General features: G+C 48.7%; 1 protein-coding gene across 1 annotated transcript in view; it reads right to left on the minus strand.

The window, feature by feature from the left end:
• antxr2a (ANTXR cell adhesion molecule 2a) overlaps positions 1-14,420 on the minus strand; it is a 60,333-nt gene that overhangs the window by 23,600 nt on the left and 22,313 nt on the right. Inside the window, exons 11-16 of the mRNA XM_076047025.1 lie at positions 13,404-13,482; positions 12,944-13,039; positions 8,238-8,288; positions 7,633-7,722; positions 5,351-5,518; positions 5,158-5,238 (exon numbers count right to left, since the gene is read on the minus strand). Coding sequence (XP_075903140.1) covers positions 5,158-5,238; positions 5,351-5,518; positions 7,633-7,722; positions 8,238-8,288; positions 12,944-13,039; positions 13,404-13,482 — 565 coding nt within the window. The remainder of the gene's footprint in view (positions 1-5,157; positions 5,239-5,350; positions 5,519-7,632; positions 7,723-8,237; positions 8,289-12,943; positions 13,040-13,403; positions 13,483-14,420) is intronic.

A 14,420-nucleotide genomic window follows, 5' to 3' on the forward strand; every position in this document is an offset into this window, starting at 1 on the left:
AGCAGATTATTCATCACGGCGGCGGCGGCGGGCGGAAACGTGGGCCTTCTGCGACGCTGCAAAAAAAAAAAAAAAAAAAAAAAAGTGTGGCGGCGGATGTGTCATCCCTTGGCTCTTCCCCGGGCATTTGTTTTAACAGCGAACAATACAATTTGACGGCCTTTATTAGCTTCAAGAAAGATGTTCTCACCATATTCAGTGTGGCATTGTGATGCTGCAAGATAAAAGCGGCACATGGAAAGCGCGAAGGGGTGAGTGTGTGCGTGTGTGTGTGTGTGTGTGTGTGTGTGTGTGTGTGTGTGTGTGTGTGTGTGTGTGTGTGTGTGTGTGCGTGCATCTGTTTACGTTTTTTGGAACATTGCTGAGCAAATGTTTGCACCCCCACCCCTCCCCCACCCGCGCTTTACATACTGAGACGGAAGGACAGAAGATGCAAAGAAAGAAGCTGCTAAATACATACTTTATGTAAAATACTGAATAAACAGTCTGCTGAGGGGATTTGTGGCTGCGCTCGCAGCATTATGTTCCATATCATCCGTCCCCTCGGCGCCCGCAAAGATTTTCACGAGCGGCTTTTTGTCTTTTCCTCTAAATGGGTCATTGTTGGTGTGTGTGTGTGTGTGTGTGTGTGTGTGTGTGTGTGTGTGAGTGTGTGTGGTCAGTCGAACTGGTTCCCTATCAGCCAGCCAGTCGGTGTCTTGGAGCAGGTGCATATGACCTGGTTGCCTTGTGCATCATAATGGCAGCGTACAACCAGAATGGCAGAAACCTTAAACCGCAAAATTATAGTAAATAACTTTTAATGGAAAAAAAAAAAGCTGCCGCTGGTTTGAGTCAGTTTGCATTTATGATGAGGAAAGCTTCTGCGTCATTAGAAAGGAAAATTGTTCTCTCAATACTCTAAATAAAAGTCTCGTTATTGCTCCACTTTCATTAAATCTGCGCACCCACCGCCAAAAAAGAACAAAAAAAGTGACAGAACCGGAAAGCAATCATTTGTGATGTCACAAAGGGCTTGGATACCTGACTGACACCCCTCTCAGATCAGTGACCACGGCCCCAGTGAGTGTTGGCTCCGCCCTCTCGGACAACTTGTTTTTTTGTCCAAAATGTGTGTTAGGACTTCTGAGCACTGGTTCTAGCAGGAGGCAGCAAACAGAGGGCTAAATGCGCCGCTTCTTTGGAGGAGAGCGGTAGCAGCTCAGATGAGAGTGAGGTTGTTCTACTGAAACTGAGGATAAAAAATAAAAGGACAAAATAATAAAAATGGGCACAATTTGGTGGAAAGATTTAAAAAAATATATATATATACATTTTATATTTATGAAAATCATTTACTTTTACGCGCGCAGCAAAAAAAAAAAAAAAACGAGGCCGGTGATGCTGAGGAGAAGAAGACGTATCGCTGTGACCTCCGAGCTGGCCGGGCCGAGCTGGGCCGAGCCCTGCCAGGCTAACGGCAGGCGAGCAGACTGTCACCTCGACCCTCGGCGGCCTTCGGCTTGTGCCAGCTCCCCCTCACCCCCCCCCCCCCCCCCAACACTTCACCTCCGTCAACCTCCCTCCCTCTACCTCCTCCCTCCGTCCTGTGGCAGGGCAGGTGGAGCCAGGCCCTCAGCTGCCCGCCGCTAATTATACCATCCCACAGCGGCACTGACATGACGGCCGCTGTTAAACCAAGACGGCAGCGAGGAAGAAGATGGTGAAGGGGGTGGGGGGGGGCATCAAATGGAGACAAAATAAGAAGATAAATCTTGATAACGATGAAAGCACTTTCTAGCTGATGATGAATTTAATAGAAGAGAGTAGAATAGAATAGAATAGCCTTTCTTGTCATCACACTACAAGTACAAGTACAACAGAAATTGCAGTTTTGAGCTGCACTGCACCCTATTTAAAAATAAGATTTCAATTGATGGTCCAGGTCTGTGGTCTGGATGAGAGGAGGAGGAGGTTCTTCAAGGTCAAGTTCAAGAACCACTCCAGTCGCCTCAACTTCACCCTTCTAACAATGCACGGTGATGCATCGCCAGCCACAACCAGACACTTTTATTGAGTTTACACAATATGTGCGTATGTATACAATATGCGCACATTTATACAAAAAAACGAAGTGAAATCAGTCGTGAAGGGATTTAAAAATGGAAAAATGGGAGAAAACCTCGGTGGAGCCGCGGCACAACTCCTCCTCTCGCTTTGCAGAGGAGATGGTGTGAGCGCCAGAATAAGGCCAGCCCCCCACCCTCCCCTCCCTTCCTCACCCTTCCTCTCTCTCCATCTCTCTCTGTCTTTGCCACCTTCCATCTACCTGCTGTCCCCAGTCGATCCCCGACGGAAAAAAAAAAAAAAGAAAAAAAAAAGAAACTTGGCGGCAGATGTTGCCGCGCCAACTTGGCTCTGAAGTGCCTCCCCCGGCTCCCCCGTCTCACCCGCAACACAGTCAAACCGCATCAGATCTCTTTATTTGCGCCTGGGGCGAGTTGGGCTCCGCAGCTGTGTCCACCCCCGCTCTACCTTTGGTGTTGAAGGCCCGCCGGCGCTTCAATGTGAGACCGTTCAAAAAAAAAAGAAGAAGGAGAGAGAAAAAAAAAAAGCCTCTTTCACTCTTATTTTCTGTCTCACTGTCTCTCATCTGCATCTGCTGACAATCCAGCGGTCTGGATCCGTGGTGGTGGTGGCGGGGGTGTGGGGGGGTAGGGGGCAGCGGTTCTGAAGGGGGGAGGGTGGTTGGCTGGGAGTGGCGTGGACACTCGGGCCGCCGTGCCGAACAGATGCCGGCAACAACCTGCTCTCCCCTTACACCTGTACGAGTCCTCGACACCCGGCGTGAAAAATTCATGACCCCCGAGGTTTCCTGTCCACCATCAAAGGACCTCCTCTCCCTCCTATCCTCTTCCTCCTCTTCGTCTTCCCTCCCCGACTGCCATCCACACCTCGCACTCCCGCTGGACACTTCAGCCTCGTCTGGCTTTGATGGCGTTAAATGCTGAGCGCTGGCGAGGGCCAGAGAGGCAGAGAGGCACAGAGAGCAGCTCCAGCTCCAGCGTCAACACGGGGAACCACGATGAGGATTCCAAAGCCACTGACAGCCGACGGACTCTGGGATTTCAAGGCTCAGCATGTCAACGTAAGACAAGCCTACAGTCCAAAATTGCACATCTCAAAAACTGCAAAGATAATGTGGATAACACGAAGTAATATAATAGTAGCAAAAAAACAAAACACGCTTCATCACTACTGTCTTCAGTCTGTGAATAATAAAAAAAAAAAAAAAGAAAGAAAAAAATTGAAAGATTTAAGTCTCTTAGATCTGGCAGATCTATCTTCATTTGGCTGTTAGACCAATCAGAACGCTGCTAATAAGTGGTGACCAAACAGGAAGCTGATGCATGTTTCTGAACACTGTCAATGAAAGCGGTCCTTTCAGAACTGGACAGCAGTTGCAGCTCTAAGGACTCCCAGCTCCTCCTGACTGGCTTTGGTTCAGTTCAGTTCCGTGCCGCAAGTTACAGGGGCTTCAATGTGCGTCAGTTGTCGTCCCTTTGCACCAAATGGACAACACACACACACACACACATAGACCTGTTGGACTGCAGAGCAGCATCACAACAGGCTGGTCGTGGCTGCTATTCAGCGGCTGACGACCGCTGTTCCGTCAGGGCTCTTCTTCAAACACGGATGCGGTTTGTTGCCTCCTGTTTAATTCTCGCCGCCGCCGCCGTCGGCTGTGTACAGTCTCCATCAAAGCCCCTCGCAGTGCAGCGCACCGGCGTGACCAGCGTGTGAATGAAGTGAGGCCGGCAGCGGCGGCGGTGGCGGCGTGTCCTGCTCTCTCCTGTGGGGCTGAACTGCCGTCCAAGCTGTGCACTTCAAAGCTACCACGGGGGCCTCCTGTGATTGGATCCATCATTTTCAGATGGAAGGAGGTGGTGCGGCAGGGATTCCCCCCCACACCCCCCATCCCCCACCTATCTGCTTGAAGGCAGGTGGAAAAAGCGTTCGACACGAGAGCATTCTCACTAAGGTCTCATGCCAATATACTGCACAACTGTGCACCAAAAGCAGCGGCTTTTTGCAGCATATAATTTCATCTTTCGGTGATCCAGAAAAATCAACTGCCAGTACAGTTGGTGCTTGGTGAGAGGCACCAAAGCAGCAACTTCTTAATGCCATGAAGATGAGAAACTGGGCACCTTCAGACAGCAGTGTGGAGCAGGTCGCCAAGAGTTGAAAGTATATAAAGCACAATTCAACAGATGACACTCTAGTTATGTGGAAGAAGAAGAAGGAGTTGCGATAAATGTAGCGGTTTAAGTGAACGTGTGTTTTCATGGATCTTCAATGGATACAGATATCTGAGAAGAGGTTGACCACTGTTACGTTGTTGATGAAATTTCTTTCATTAAAATTTGCTAAATCCAGGTAGACACAGAAAAATTGTAATAAAATTTTAAATGGGTTTTGTCTCTGTTTTTCCAACCAAAGGCAGTCAGCACCCTACTGGCTCCTACTGCAGACACCCTACTGGCTTCTTAACACCATAAAGGTAAAGACAATAAAAGTGTCTGCAAGTAACCCAAATTGTGAAAAGTAAATAAGAAGTACCGTAGTTGCCCTCATGACAACAGCATTGTTTTGAAATAAATGCAAAATTGCCCACGTAAGACATTTGCTTATTTGTTTGACGAGTGATGCTAAATAGGGCAGGTGGATTCAACCCCATGTCAGGAACATGGGGTTGAACAGCTGTAAATTCTGCTTGACAAATTTGTAAAAATGTAAAATTTTATGAAATGCTAAAAAAATATTTCAAAAAATTCCTTTTGAATGTATTGGAAAAACAGAGGATTGAAAGCATCGAGCCATGGATGAATGAGTCTTGGCAGTGAGCCTCTGGGGTTTTTCCTTTCACTCCCACGGGGCCAATGTTTGCAAACCAACACTAATCCACGCTATTCATTTTTGGGATTAGGCATAACTCAATGATCTCAGAGTCAACAGATGCGCGGCTCGTCGGATTGGCTCTCGCCTTAAAAATCCAAGAACATCTGGTTGACTCTGACGCGGCAGCGGCAGTTTGTGAGGAGACAGGCTGCCGCTGTCGGGTTTCAAACAAAAAGCTGCAGGACCTGCGACCCGGCGCGTCAGCTGACTTACCTTGTCTTCAGTTGTGGGTCGCATGAGAGAAACCCGGTCGTACTGCCGCTTGAAAAGAGCCCATACAGCATCGAGACGACCCTGACAGAGCAGAAAACAAGCAATAATAGCACCATACCCTGAATTCAATGACACCACTGACTAAACAAGACAAACAGAAGCTGTCAAACACTCAGCCCTGCGTTGGATGTACCTTGATGGGAGTGTACCACTTGTTCTGGTTTTGATGGTAGGTGGGGGTGGATTTGGGTCGCTTTATCATGGGCTCCTCGGGGTCTTCTTCTGGGACGGTGATCACGGCGTTCTTGGCCTTCTCCAGCCGGGCCCCCTCCTCCGTCGAGCCCTTCTCACCCCAGCGAACCTGCAAAGACAAAAGGTGAATAATGAGATATCAATCTGAATTATCAACATGCTTCTACAACCATCACTCAAACTACCAGTGCAACACCTAATTATCAATTGTTAGATAACCTTTACTTCTCATATCTATATATACATAGATATTTGTACACACACAGGTCCCCCCCCCCACACACAGGTGTATGCATGTCTGTATACATTTTAGTGCAATATTCTCAATGTGTGATGCACTAATTTCAATATGGCCACTGGCTGCTGCCACCTTTTGTTCTACATTTTTTTTTTGTGACCCAAATGCACTGCTGCACTGCTGCATGCACCTCTGTGCCAAACCACAACGTGCACTAAAAATACATAAGTGGCGTTCAATGCTGGAACACACAGGTGTGACGGCTCTTTCAATGTAAACAGGACATCCAGTGGAAATGAAAGGCAGAGCACACTCATTTAAAAGACGGAAATGATGCACTCGTCACTGATGCACCAACAACAAGGAACTAAAACGACCCGTGGCGCCTCTTCCTGCTTTTGTCTGCGAGCGAACATTTACAGGCGACGCCATCGTGTGCGCGCGAGTGTCAAACCGTCGGCCTGCGCGCCGGTTAAGCCTTCCTGCTTTTTAATTGAATTCCTCACATCTGTTGCACAGGAGGAGACAGGAGAAAAAAAAAAATCCTCTGTCACAGGCGCAGGGAGAGAGGTGATTAATTAGCGGCACAGTTTTAAAGCTGTAGGTTAAGCCGTGACAATATAGAACAGCTTTTCAGACTCGTCTGTGGGAACCGTCGCCGGCCCGCCCGCCACATCAAGAAACGAGAGGGCGGCCATGAATAAAAGATGCTTTCTCACCTCGGCCGGCTCCAGGAGCGTTTGAAATATTGGCAGCGGCTCGGCGAAGCAGCCGACGTGGTTTTTATCCAACCTCCCCCCCCCACCTCCAACCCCCACCCTCTCTCAGCAGGGTGCCTTAAATGTCGATGCGGAGGAGAGGCGAGGTTGATCTTAACAAGCACCTCTTTTTCATCTGCAGAGATGGAGCGGAGCGGCGGTGAGGAGGAGGGGGTTCGGATGTGGGGAGGAGGAGGCCTGTCGGCGCCAATCAACCTGCCGCACGGAGAACACAGCGACGGGACGGAGCTGCTCGCTCACGCACGTGAAGTGGCGGGGGGTGGGGTGTGTGTGTGCGTGGGGGGGGGGAGGGATTCTCCCGTCAAGAGACGGGAGAATCCCTGAAGATGCCGGGAATTCCCTGCAACGCCACTAACTTCCCCGGGGCAGCAACAGCAGGAGAGGAAGGAGAGGCGCTTTAAACCTGGATCCTCTTGGGAGGTGGGGCGGGGCGGGGGATGGGGGGCAGCGGAGAAGCGGGGCGGGGTGGGGTGGTGCAGGGGAGGTGGAGGTGGAGGTGTACGCGTCAAAGCTGACAGCAGCGCTCCATCCTTCATCCCGCCGACAACTTGATCCAATCAGGCCCCGTCGGCAGCGGTGGCTGTCACGTCTGACGCATCAGCGTCCTGACGAGGACGGCGGTGCAGCGCGGCGCCGTCCGGCCCGGCCGCTTGGTCAGTGCAAACTTGTGGCTTCGGAAGAAAATGACCAACTGTCAGCAGTTTCTCCCTCCGCACAACACACCAGCCGTCGAGAGCCATAGGAGCATCCCAATGTTTTCATGAAGCTTCTCTGACGAACAACAGTGGAGCTCATTGCTTCGGGTTTTTAGATGGATGGATAGATAGATAGATAGATAGATAGATAGATAGATAATAGATAGATAGATAGATAGATAGATAGATAGATAGATAGATAGATAGATAGATAGATAATAGATAATAGATAGATAGATAGATAGATAGATAAAATGGGAATAAAAGGATTATTGAGTGTTTGTGAAAGTGGGGATTCAGAACACGACGTGTTGAACTGACCAGACGACTGACTTTCACTTCCTTTGTTCCCACAGACACACTGGATAGATAGACCAATAAACAGACAGATAGGCTCCTCCTGTACAACTTCAAAGAGCTCCACGTGTCAAACGTGACGGAGCTGACGTGACTTTGTGATAAGTGCGTTTGAAGCCCTGTGATGAGCAACGTGCGACGGCTCGGCTCTGACCTCCATGCGTTTGATTCCTCCAGCTCCTCGTCCTCCGTAGTAGGAGGCGTCCACAGTCGGCCACTTCTTCTTGGACAGCGGCTCCGGCTCCTGAAAGGCATTGAAGGCCGTTAGGACTTTTGCACGCAGCGTCAATGAGTCAGTGGGAAGGCCAGAGGTTGAAATTGTTGCTGTGTTTTTTTTTTCTGAATGGTTTGTTGAGTTTCAGAAATCAGTTAAAAAAAAACATGTACAGATATTTCAATTCTGACTTCTCACCAATTATTTCTACTTCATTCCTGCTTTCTACTTTAACTGCCGAGATATTCATGATTTATCTCGCAGGAGACGTTGCAAACGACTCCTCCAAAAAGACCAAAATCTGTTTGTGCATATTCATACTTCACACGCACAAAAAAAAAACATCATAATGATGTTCATTTTCTAAATCATACTCCCCCCTCCCCCTCCCCCACCTCCCACATTATTTTCAGCATTTGCTGATGATGTTAATGAAACACAAAATTCATTTTTTTGGTCTGTTTTTTTTAATCGGAATTGTAAAATTGTTGATTTGTCTCTTCGATTCTGGGGGTTTTGTCGCTGAGGAAGCGTGAAGTACTCACAGGTGGCGGGGGACGAGAAGGCGGAGGAGGCGGCGGCGGGTCTTTGATGACCTGGATAAACAAACAACAGCGACGGAGAGAGGGGGGGGGTTTGGGGAGAGAAAAAAATTATCATTAGAGTGTCAGCACAAAGGGGAGCACGCACACACACACACACACACACACACGTGCGCGCGGTTGACGGAGGTGAATGGTGACAGGTGAGTGCGTCAAGCAGGGACTCCCCCCCCACCCCCCCCCCATCAGTGGTGGCCAGTGGGCTGACTGCTGATGACAAGCACTGGGCTTGTAAACCAACACCAGGGGCCCCCGGTGCAAAATAAAGAAACGCTGAAAATCAACTTGTTGACAGGGGAGTCTTTGGGGCGAGCGCCGCTGCCCGTTTAGCTCTTAATTAATTGGATGGGGTTCAGTGCTCCCGAGCACCTCCCCCGCCCCCTCCCCCCCAATCATAAAGTCCTAAGGAGTTAATTAGCTCCGATGAGACACGGAGGAGGGGGAGGAGGAGGAGGAGGAGGAGTCTTCCAGCTCCGTCTGCATGGAAGACTCCATGCAGTTGCTCGCAAAAGTGAGCAAAAAAAAATTAAAAAGAGGGAGGGGGGGGGGGGAATCCACAAAAGAAAACAAACAGAGTCACGTCGCTGGAGTCGGAGCCACCAGGCCGGCGGCGGCAGCGGCAGTGGTGGTGGTGGCGTGCCTGACAACAGACGACGGGTGACATGGCACCTGAGGAGCAGGTTGTCCACAATGTGATTCCACTCAAGGACAAGATGCCTCCACTTTTTTTTTTTCTTGTTCAGATGTGCATTGCAAAGCAAAGAGCAGCCTGACAGTGACATTTGTCAGGTGTCAGTCAGACGCTTCGCATACTGATGTCCACCAATCTTTTTCCCCCCCCTCCCTCCTTCCCTCTCTCCCTCCTGCAGGATGCTGAAGACACCGCTGCCACTCTTCCTTCAGTGTGGACGCCACGTTTGGAAAAAGGAGAAGAAGAGCAGGAGGCTTTAAGGAGTGTGAAGACCCTGTGGTCCCTTTTCTTCCTTTCAACATTCACTTTTGTAGCTTTACTGCTCTTCCAACAATATGAGCCTCCATTCCAGTCAGTGAAAGTCACTCCTACACACAGAAATGGGAAACGAGTAAATGTAATTCTTCTTCGACTTGCTCCTCTATTCAGAAAGTGCTTCACCCTTCTGCTGTGCCATAGAGGATTAATAAGCTGTTTTCCTTCCTAGGAACACTTGTTATCTTTCAGCTTTGTAAACTGAGTCTAACGGCAATATTGTACAGTGTATAAATTAAAGGCAGTGTTTTACTTTCCACCCTGTGCTACGAAACAGCGCATTGATCCTTCCCGCTAACCCTAACCCTTTGTGACATCGCAGAGGGGCGGGACCATGTGTTTTAGCACACGTGTTCAAAATAGCAGAGCGAGCTGAAGAAGAAAAGGACAGACTTTCCATTCACACGCTGTGCAATATTGCAATGAGACTCAGATTACAGAAGCCGATCCATGCTGTTAGACAGAAGGCCGACGAACCACAGCAGCACATTTCATCATCATTTCATCATGGCGCCAAAGACGCGACAGAACTGGAGGAACTCAAGGCCGACCTTTACCCCATGAGGCGCCGGAGACGAGGGCGCCGCCACCGCCGCTGCCACCGCCGCTTCTGCATTTGCTAAATTGGTCGGTGGATGGTGGTGGTGGATGGTGGCGGTGGCGGTCGTTATGCCCTATCAGAGATCCCAACAGCTGTTTCCTCGCCTGTTGAGCGCACGGACACCGCGTGCACACACACACACACACACACACACACACACCCTCCGCACACTGTTTTCATTAGAATAATGAAAAATAATCAATTAGGGTTAATTCATTGCTCTCCCGACACACAACTGGCTGCGAGCAAATCCGGCGAGGGGGGGTGACAGGGGGGTGGAGGGGTGGGGTGGGGCTCAGGGCGGCCGCTCCATACGCTGATTAACATGGTCGCAGCCGCACCTTACGTTGACGGGATTATCCCCTTTTTATGAAGTAATTATGCAGCAGATTTCCCGGACATATTGCCCGGATGAATAAAGCATTATACAAATGGGCGGCGCAGCCGCGGAAAATACTTTTTTTCCCAGGTAGCCGACGGACGAAAAAAATAGGAAAGAGGCGAGAAACAAAACACAAAACACGCACAAAAAAAAAGCGGGATTCTCAGGGGTGAATGTGATTGGTCGGAGGCGCAGGGCAGCGCCCCCATATGGCTGTCTGTCGCCGTGACTGTCTGACTTCCAAAAGAGACGGCCGACATTTCAAACTACATATGACTTCAACCTGTTTGTGTGTGAACAGAGCAAACGCTATTTAGCATTTAGCTGCTTCCCAAAAAAAAAAAAAAAAAGAGAAACAAACAAACAAACAGACGTCATAGATGTGATTCTGTTTCTAATACGATTAACAATTAGCAGCGAGCTTCCTCTCTCTCGTCGTGACAGATTCTGGCGGCACCGGCGATCGCATCTGCAGCCGCCGAGCCTTTGGTTTGAACTCAAGGCCGCCGTCGCCGCTCCCACTTTAATAGCCAAAACAAATCATAAACAAAGAAATTACCACTCCAAAGCTTATATGACCTCTCTGCTGGTATCAAGCCATGTGGGGGAGAGAGAGAGAGCGAGAGAGAGAGAGACCGGGAGAGAGGGATTGTGGGAAAGAGACTGTGTGCCTGTGCGCGTGTGTGCGTGTGTGCGTGTGTGTCTGTGTGTGTGTGTGTGGCCTCATCCCGACTGCTGAAACCTGGCAGACTGAGGGTTTAAATATTAACAAGCCACACATGGCCCTCTTCTTCTGCCACGTCCCTGGATGGTAGGCAACAGCAGCTCCCTCCACCAAGACAAACACGTCGGCGGCCAGACATGCTGCAGGGGGTTTACATTTTAATGCCTTTGTTGGTTTTCCAAAATATGCTTCCATCTCATCCTGGACGGGATCCCTTCAGGTCCACAAAGCCAGGTGACGTCTGTCATTCAAGGGCCCGAGCAGAGGTGCGACGCTGGTTGTGGTGGTGGGAGGGCTGGGGGGGGGGGGCTAATGGGGGTGTATGGGGGGCTTTGGCGCGACCTTAAGGGTGCATTTTGCCCCATGTCGGCTCTCGGAGCAGAGAGAGCGGAGAAAGAGAAAGAGTCCGGGGTCACACCATCTGCAGCATCGCCCCCGGAGGAAAATCTGCTGTGGATTTTTGTAAATGGTTTAAAGTGGCGACAGTAGGGTGAGGGCAGGAGGAGGGGGGAGATTATTTAACAAATATCTGAGAAAAAAATGAGACTTGGGGAAAATATATACACTTGAAATGAATAAAGTTTAGCTGAGAGAAAAATAAAAGGAGGGCGTTCTCAGGAATAAGAGGCGTGGGGCAAAATGTGACTATTGAAACGCCACTGAAATGCTCCTCTGAATTTCAGCTTCAATCCACCAACCACCAGAGTTTGGATACGATGGGATTTCTACAGTGTAAAGGCCCAGTGTGGGCTAACAAAGTTAGCCTTCATTTAGTTATAATAAACATTTATATACTGACTTAAAGAGCAGGTCCACTTGTTAAGAGGTGGCCACATTGTGGCACCATTTATCTAGAGAAGTCCAGAAAGAGGATCTGCTGGGTTCAGTGATTCTACTCTGAAATCAAACATGAAGATGGTGAATTAAATGCAGCTGCATCCTGCACACTGGGCCTTTAAGGAAACAAAATATCCTGCCCACTGCTCGTAATTCAACCGTGCAAAACATCCTCTCCATAGGACAACACTCCGCTCCGCTACACAGGGTGCAATCACAAAAGAATAGTAGTAATAATGATAGTAATAATGATGATAATGGTATTAGGTGGAGTCAATGGAAAAAAACAAAACCAAAAGCCGAAAACAAAGTGTTGCAGGGATGAAGACGCTGACAGGATTAGCCACAACAGAGAATTATGAGCTCACCAAAAACAAAAATAAGTATTTTAAGCTGCAGAGTTGACTGATTTAAGTGTGATTAAAGCCATAAACAGTCTCTGTGATCATTGGTAATCACTGCGGTCCCCAGGTAGTCAACAGACAGACTTTGGTAACTTCGACACAATCTGTCACTCACGGTGCTAAACCCTCTCTTTAAAAAAAATCTGCTGGTTTGTTCATATGACTGATATTGCACGTAAAATCAGTTTAGCGGCCCAACTGAAGGATGCAGCCCCACCACTTCCACTTTCTGTTTCTGTATGCAGTGGTCACATTGGCTGCATGCAGCGGTGAAGGAGGTCACCAAACCCCAAACATATCACTGCTCTGGAAGCGAGGGCGGCTTGCAATCTCCCCAGATTCCCCGACTCAGTCTGACTTCACCACAACAGGGTGTTTTCAACCGTCACCGAGAGAAGATCTCAGCGTGTCTCTGCTCCCAATGCAACAGATTCTGACCAATATGAGACACTGACAGCAACATTTTGAGTCATCTGGCATCTTCCTCCGGCACAGACTCTGCCGCTTCAGTAGTAAGTCAGTAGTGTGGCTTCTTGAACGTTGACAAGGCTGATAGTGGTTGTGAATCTGAAGGAGCTTGAAAGATTTCAGAGAGCCACTCTGATATTTTCTCAAAATAAAGTTTGGCTGGATTTTCTTTAGAGCCGCCATCAAATGAGGGCCAGATCTTGGTTATCTGACGCGGCAACACTCACCACTTTGCAGCAGAGCGGCCAGAACCACCACATGAGGGCCAGAGCCACGAGGACGAGCAGCACCAGGAAGACGATGGCCACCACCAGGCCGTTGGACTGGAGGGCACAATGACAAGCAACAAAGTTAGTCCGGAGATTGGACTTGGATTCAAAAAGAGAAAATCAGATAATTCCTATTGTAAAAAAAATGTTCACAGCTGAACAAATAAAACCAGATCCAGCATGAACTTTAAGTTACACAGATGCAACATCAGTCTTTAACGTTTACAGTGACAATTTGGGTAGTTGCTTGATTGAGGTTTTGGTCTATTTGCAAATTGCTAAGGCGTTTTTCGGTGCATTTGCAAATTTATTTTCACACTGGCTCAGAGGCAGACGAGAAGGAGAGAAAGCAGAACAGGAACGACGTGATCAAAAACCACAACCGCTAAGTGAGGGACAGTGCTGTGTTGCTACTCACACATGTTGATGCCGTGATGGTGTAGGCACTGCTGATGAAAGACTTGCCGTTGTTGAGGCTGATGAGGACGTCCATTGTCCTGCAAGGAAGAGGAGATTATTATAATAATATTATTCTACTGCAATATTAATAATAATAATAATAATAATAATAATAATAATAATAATGATAATAATGATAATGTAGTGGTAAGTTTGAATGTTTCGCTACTGTTAATGCATCCGAGGACAAAGCAGGTGGAGTCACAGGGAAATTAAGGAAACACAAATTGTCTTTTTTTTCTGCAACATTCATCTTGAAGCCTACAATCAAAATCAAACCTCTCATCAGGCATTTTTTTTCACATTATAGGTATCAGTTAACAGGATATTGTCGGTAAATAACATAAATCATTCTACTTATATAATTAAATACGGCTGTAAAGCTCCTACTACACAACAGTTGCCCCGGATAGGTGCTGAGCACAATGGGAGGAAATCCTCTCATTATCACATCCATCACCGCGTGTGGGATGAAGCAAGCGGACCGGCGGTGGGTAACAAGAGCCGTGAACCACTTATTTAGAAGGAGGTGGTTAAAAAAAAAAGAAGGGAGAGAGAAAAAAAGACGGCGGCCCGCAAAGCCAAAATGGGCGCAATTAAAAACCCTAATGATGAACGGCACCGCAATTTCCATATGTCCATTACGCCCAATCCAATTACGGCAGGTTTAATGAGAATTCAGGACACGGAACGAGTGAAACGACTCGGACGCAGCACAAAAAAAGGGGGGGGAGGGGAGTTGAGGAGAGAGAGAGAGAGAGAGAAGGGTACTGCGAGTGATATTGTGTGTGCGAGGGGCCAGCTGTGAGTGTGTGGCAGTGTACGGGGAGGCCGGCGCAGGAGAGGCGGAATAATAACGAGCGCGGCTCGCGGCTGCTTTGCTCGGGATTCGGCCTCGGGCGCCGCCTTGGGCCGCCAATTCTCCCGCCGTTCGGAACAGATGAGCGAGCAGACCTGGCGCCCATTACTATGCAGT

The sequence above is a fragment of the Nelusetta ayraudi genome, unplaced genomic scaffold, assembly GCF_046127955.1.
Source record: "Nelusetta ayraudi isolate G7.1 ecotype Tasmania unplaced genomic scaffold, CSIRO-AGI_Nayr_v1 ptg000092l, whole genome shotgun sequence".
NCBI classification, from domain to species: domain Eukaryota; kingdom Metazoa; phylum Chordata; class Actinopteri; order Tetraodontiformes; family Monacanthidae; genus Nelusetta; species Nelusetta ayraudi.